The sequence below is a fragment of the Diaphorina citri genome, unplaced genomic scaffold, assembly GCF_000475195.1.
Source record: "Diaphorina citri unplaced genomic scaffold, Diaci psyllid genome assembly version 1.1 scaffold295, whole genome shotgun sequence".
NCBI lineage: Eukaryota > Metazoa > Arthropoda > Insecta > Hemiptera > Psyllidae > Diaphorina > Diaphorina citri.
Window position 1 is genome coordinate 17,913 of NW_007377731.1, and position 6,374 is coordinate 24,286.

The 6,374-nt window shown below is 42.5% G+C and overlaps 1 protein-coding gene across 3 annotated transcripts; it reads right to left on the reverse strand.

Annotated features, from left to right (window-relative positions):
- Positions 1-610: 610 nt before the first annotated feature.
- On the reverse strand, positions 611-5,077 carry LOC103507178. 3 transcript variants are annotated; one of them, XM_008471630.3, is made up of 4 exons: positions 4,807-5,045; positions 3,209-4,177; positions 1,736-1,743; positions 611-1,192 (listed from the first exon to the last, which is right to left on the reverse strand). In XM_008471630.3, exons 2-4 carry the CDS (start codon positions 4,155-4,157, stop codon positions 1,175-1,177), a joined length of 975 nt encoding a protein of 324 aa, XP_008469852.1. In that variant the 5' UTR covers positions 4,158-4,177; positions 4,807-5,045; the 3' UTR covers positions 611-1,174. The 3 variants fall into 3 exon arrangements, with proteins under 3 accessions (XP_008469852.1, XP_026677923.1, XP_008469851.1); XM_026822122.1 differs by lacking the exons at positions 611-1,192; positions 1,736-1,743 and adding an exon at positions 1,987-2,756 and having other exon boundaries at positions 3,209-4,174; positions 4,804-5,077; XM_008471629.3 differs by lacking the exons at positions 611-1,192; positions 1,736-1,743 and adding an exon at positions 1,988-2,756 and having other exon boundaries at positions 4,807-5,076.
- Positions 5,078-6,374: the final 1,297 nt, after the last annotated feature.

The window sequence follows — 6,374 nt, forward strand, 5'->3', positions numbered from 1 at the left end:
TTTTATTCGTTTCCGGGGTTTTGCGAGCTCATCTACCGTCGAATTCGATCGAAATTGCCTAAATAGGAAGTAGGCAGGCGATTTCAATCGAAGGTCAAAGGGTGGTTGGGAAGTTTAGTGTGGAGGAGACTCAGACATCGACCAAATACCATCGACTTTTGTTGACACTATTGGCTATTGGTCCATTTCTGGGTTATGGTTATGTTATGAGTATGACACCCTAGAATTACAGTAGGTATGCAATAAGGCGAACATAGAAACGAACATAGGTAGGTAATTCAAATATGTAAATCTCAAATTCTTTGTGGTAAAGCAGAGCTTTCACAACTTTTGTGGATGTCACAACATTACTAAGTGCCTCCTTTGCAATCAATTGCCATACATAGGTACTTCAGTAATCTTTTTCGTGGTAATGCCGCCATTGGTTGCTACTCAATTGTTCTCACAAGGATGAGTGCACTCTGAACTCCGGGTAAAGAGCCGAAAAACTTCCACATCGCAGGGAACCGAACCCAGGACCTCCGGCGTGACGTACAAAGCTAGTGTGATATGATACCCACTCGGCCATCGAGATTACTTTATGTACAAATAAAAGAAAAGAATAAAGAAATCAAGCTCAGTAAAATCTGCAAAATATCGCAAAATTTATTAATTTTTAGGATCTCAATTCTTGGATACAAGAGTGCTTCAAAATGTAAAATAAGGAGCAATCATCTTTAAACAAAAGTTGAACCCTTTTGGTCGCCTTCCTTGACAGAAAAACTCGTGGAGGCGCGAAGTTTAGAACTTTTTCATGTCGCTCAGATCGGCGCCGCGCCGTGGAGTAATTCGGAGTAAGACAGTGGAAGCGAAAGGGTTCGTGTACGAAGATCAACGAAGAGACTTCGGTTGAATTCGGGTTGTCACGAAATGACAGAATCAGCTATCGTGTCGTTTTGAACACGGTTATTGCGTGCCGCCAGCAAGGTGGTCCAGCTTCGTTGACTACGATTCACGAAGTAACCCGAATCAGCTATCCTGCCTCTGGGTCATTGTGTGCCGTCAGCGAGGTGGTCCACCTTCTTCGAGTTACAAACCCACCCGAAGCTGGGAAACCGAATCGCTTCGGTTGGGATTCCGAGGATGTTTGTTAAGGGGTGCCACAACATGGTTAGATAAGGGGAAAGCGAATTGTTCACGAAGCTTTAACGGCAGTTTGCGAAGTTTGGCGCTAACAAGGAAAGCTTGGACCAACCCAGAGATGGCAATACTGACCTTGCGTCTAAAAGAGGAAATGGAAAGAATGAAAATCCTAGAAACCTTTTCGGTGACAATAACGTCATCAGACGCAGTGAAAACGATGGCAAACATCTTGCCAATACAGATTTGGAAGGTAAAAACAACGAAGGAACTTTGGAGTATGTTCAACGTGGTAAAGACAGTCGGGATGACTCGGTAGACATCGTTGAAAACGTAAAAATCGACGAAAGTTGCCGAAAAGCCGGTAAGAGTAACGGAATGAAACGAATCGATATCAAGTTCGAAATTGAAGAGAAATTTCCAAACCGAGAGAGAAGCCAAAACGATGGCGATCAGAAAGACGATACCGATCAGAATGGGTTGGTGAGAACCGATATTCACACCAACAGGAAGTTGAATGTACTCAGTGAAATTCTAGACCTTATGAACGCCAAGGTAAACGTAAACATTATCAACTACATCCTGAACAAGTTCCAAGATGCACAGCTTTAACGGCCTTATCAACTGAAAACAGACAAACAGAACATATTTTTTTATTTTATTTATTTTTTATGATCAAACAGAAAAATTTTGGGGTGAATAGGTATCACACAACTTTCTGAGCATTACATTACGGAACTAAAATTAAAATAATAGGTAAAAAATGGACTTGGATTTTTTCATTTTTTCATCAACTTCTATCAATATAACTTTATCTTTTACGATAACTATAAATGAGAGAGGGGGGGAAATACAAGACTTCCATCTTCCAAATACTTTCGGCATAACTCGGTAACAAAAAGTACCAACCTAATAAAAACAAGAAAAATATCCACCTTTAGTAAACTACTCGAAAATTCACAGCCTTCTTCGTTGGAATCACCAGGGGATCTTTCTATGTCGGCCATTTTCAAACTGATTCGCCACTCCTGGATGTCTCAATTCCTGACTGCTCATCACCTTCTCCTTTCCGGGAGACTGCGCCAACTTTTGACGGAATTGCCCCCTCCTCTGTCTTCCATGGAGGCCAAACCCTCCGTTCAAGTTTTTATCAGATTGGGCAGGCGCTTTCAGCCCCAAGTCTTTCTCAGGTTGGACAGGCGCTTTCAGCTCTGCATCCAACGCGCTTATGACATCATTCACATTGTCAACGTTTTCAAGGTCAGCAAGGTTTATCTGCTGTGGAGCAACTTGGATGATATGCTTGAGGCTATTGTGCTTCGGGGAAACCTCCTCCTCCAAAGCTCGGATCTGGTTGACTATGTCCAAATTGTTGGTGTTCTCCCGGGGTCCGTGGGTGTCCCCTAGGTGGGGCTGGTGTTGGGGTTGGTGGAACGCCTTTCTGCGGCTTTCATGGAGGGTTTTCAGCCGCTCAAGGCCCTTTGGAGCTCCACGTCCAAAGTTTCGCCCGAATTGCTGTCGTCTCAGCAGTTTCCGTTTGAGGTTGCCTGTTCGGCGCGGGTAGTTTTGTTGGAGGCGCCTAAGTCCGTTTTGATGGATCTGTTTCCGGTTTATTCGACTTTGGCCTGGGATCTCACCTAGATGAAAAAATTTGGCTCCGTCAACGAATCGGACAATTCTTTTCTGTACTTCTAGAATTCTAGAGAGACTGGTTTGACTACAACACCAGTCAACTTTTCAGAGCAGCGAGATCACACTGCCATGATGGTGTAAAACCTTCGATAGAGAAAGAGCTCAAAGAAGATTCTCGAATACCTCTATGAGAAATCTCAAAAGTTAAACTTGTCAAATTGAGAAATTCTTAGAAAAAAAAGGCGCAAACCTCTATGAGAAGAATCAGTCTTTCAGGGTGGCATTTACGCTATACAAATTTTCAGAAGAAACCCTTTATAGGAGAAAAACGGTGGGGGAGAATGATGTGGTTGCTTTACCCTTTTGACCGACTAATTCTTAACTATAGGGTTTTCTGCCCATTTTCTCAAAGAGTTTATCAATTTGATACTTTCCACCGTTTGTGGTTTTCACTTACCCATGTCGGCACCACGATGCGAATGATGATGATGGTGGTCCTCATGTATCAAGTTTCCATGGTTCTGAATTCGGTGACCCTCCATCGCCTTCTCACGTTTGGCTCCCGCAGCACCGACATTGCCGGCGCGGTCTTCGATCAAACAAGGGTGGACGGTGTCCGAAAGATCTGGCCGGTAGTTCGAGTCGATACTGCCCTGGAAGATTCGGTGGTCCGTCTCGTGCACAGGTTTTGGGATGTGCCTCATCTGGAACTCTCCGTTGGCCTTCATGTGTGCGTCCAGTTTATCGATGACGTTGGCCACGTTGTCGACGTCTTCAAGGTCGTTCAACTTGAGCTGGTTTGGCTCCTCCAATTTGGCACTCGGGACGCGATCATAGACCTTGGGGGCGTTGTACACCTCTTCGTTCGCGATCGGGATTCTTCGCCTCACGTTCGGCTCTTTCATGATTTCTCGATTGACGACGGGGATCCTTTCGTTGATTCTCGGCAAATGTTCAAACTCCTCGGGATTGTTCGGGTCGCGCTCGGCGACGGGTCTCTCATTCGGCTCTCTGACGTCATTGAGGACAGGCGTTTCGGGAAGGTTGTTCCCAGGGTGTTTGATGTTTCGGATGTTCTGGTTGTTTTGCTGGATGATGTTGCTGATTTCGTTCATCATTTTGTTCTGGTCTTCACCATCATCATCTTGGGAAATTTGTGGTCCTACACCGTCCGGATTTGCCATTTCTGGTCCATGACCTTTTTGTTTATCTTCGTACGGCCATGCCGGCCAATTATAATCGGTCTCTTGCTGATTGGCCTGCGTATCCATTTTGTGGTCCATTTTGATATTTGGGCCGATGGCGAGGTTTGGATGGAAATTATTTTGTGGTTGTGGTGCGGCTGGAAGAGGGTTGGCGTTGAGCGTGGTTGCAACGCTGAGCAGGGTGACGGCGAGTTTGATCATTTTCTGTTTAGTTGTAGTACCTGAAATCAGATGATGAGAGATTCCGTTCATTCGAAGCAAACAGTCGCGCGATTATCGGTTAGGTTTAGGGTTTATATTAGACATTCTACAATGTATCGATATTATAGCTTATGTATATGGGCATAAGCACAGCGTAAGCACGACATAACCAATAATGGCAAACAGTTTTCCTGGAGGACATGAAACATTGAATAGTTCAGCGAACCCCTAAACATCTTGCGATTATTGGTTAGGTTTAGGGTTTATATTAGACATTCTACAATGTATCGACATTATTGCTTATGTATATGGGCATGAGCACAGCGTAAGCACGACATAACCAATAATGGCAAACAGTTTTCCTGGAGGACATGAAACATTGAATAGTTCAGCGAACCCCTAAACTCTAAAAGCCCAAGAACTTTTTGTGTTTTGTAGGCCCCTAATCACCCTAGCTAATTAGCAGGTAAAAGTGGTGGATCAAAAGAAGAGGTCAGCGCCAGCGCCAGCGGAGTCGGTAGCTTGTCGCCGAAAAAAGAGATACAGAAAATAAATTGAAATCACTCAAAACCTTGGCTATTACTCGTATGCACCTACATTGACGTTAAATGTGGTGTCTTATTTAAGAGAAAAAAATGTCAAAACTTACTTTTCAATTTTTTTTCAGCACAAAATAATTCCTATCCAAACAAATAAAATATAACAAGTAAAAATTTAAAATAAATAAAAATCTCCTCAACACCAAAAAGTTTTAAAAATTGAAAAAATACTCAACAGAAAAAATTAAGCGTCAAAATTAGCTATACGTATGCACAAGGTTCGGTTGGGTTTCAGTTATGGTCTAACCAGATCAGGCTAAATTTCAGCCCTTTTAAAGACAGGTCGAATTGCGCAACTCATTTTTTGCTGTCAGCCTAGAACAACGTGATTTTTTTTCTTATTTTCTAATTTTGATTATTATTTTTTTCCACCATAGCCTATTTCTAATTAGTAATTAATTAATAATAATTTCTTAATCATGAATATTGATTGTATTTTTTTAATAATAAGTTTTCAATTTCATATTCAGAATTCCAGTAATTTCTCTGTCTGAGTTTATTGCGCTCGTTTTCTTCTTCTTCTTCTTCTTCTTCTTCCTTCTCTTCTTCTTCTTCTTCTTCTCCTTCTTGATCTTCCTCCTTGGTCTTCTTTCTCCTCCTTCTCTTCCTCTTCTTCTCCTCCTCTTCTTCTTCGTCTTTTATTCCTTTTCTTCTCGGTTTTCTTCTTCTTCCTCCCCTCCTCCTTCTTTCTTCTTCTTCTTTGTCTTCTCCTCGTGTCCAAGCACATGTGAGTCGCGTCGCGTGTGACAAAAAATGTAATAATTGCTCTAATAACAAAAACAATCATAATAACATTAAAAGAAAATAGGACTTTAATACCTAGGTAATAATAATGATTACATAAGTTAAGAATAAGAAAATAATAAAAAGAATAATAATGATGATAATAAAATAATAGCAATAATACCTAAAAGAAAATAGTAGGTAATAAAACCGAAATAAAAACAAAAACATTGTTCGGACATTGATAAGGATCAGGCATGTTACAGTTACATGGCCTGCTGATTATGTGTTGGCTACTGGAGGACCGAGGACTGATGGCTGCTTTTGATAACGGTAAGGCCGGCCACTCACTATCAGGTAGACCTGACAGGTACACCTGATCTTTCCGAAGAGAGGAGAATAGGATGGGAGAAAGCCAGACGTTCCGAGAACGAACCTTATCTATTTAGGATAGAGTTCGCCCCGAGCGGGAATCGAACGCACGCCCTAGTGCTTACAAGGCGCAGGGCCGGATTAGCTCCCCGCGGGGCCCGGGGCAGTTTCAAAGGCGCGGGGCCCCCAGGACCTACCCCCCCCCCTACTAGAAAACACTTCTATACCTACCTAATTCATTTGTATCAATCATTACCTCGGTGGTGTAGTGGTCAAGGCGCTCGCCTGGTAAACAGGAAGGCGTGGGTTCAATCCCAGCCGAGGTATGGAATTTTATCCTCAATATAATTTGAGAATTTGACCACAATAACAGTAGTAGCCTACGGCTGGAGTAAAGGGACTTTACAGTCCTATGCGAGCAGTATAAATAAGCACTATTATTATTATTATCAGGTAGACCTGACAGGTACACCTGATGTCAGGTGTAGCTGATAGTGTGTGGCAGTAATAATACCTATGTCTA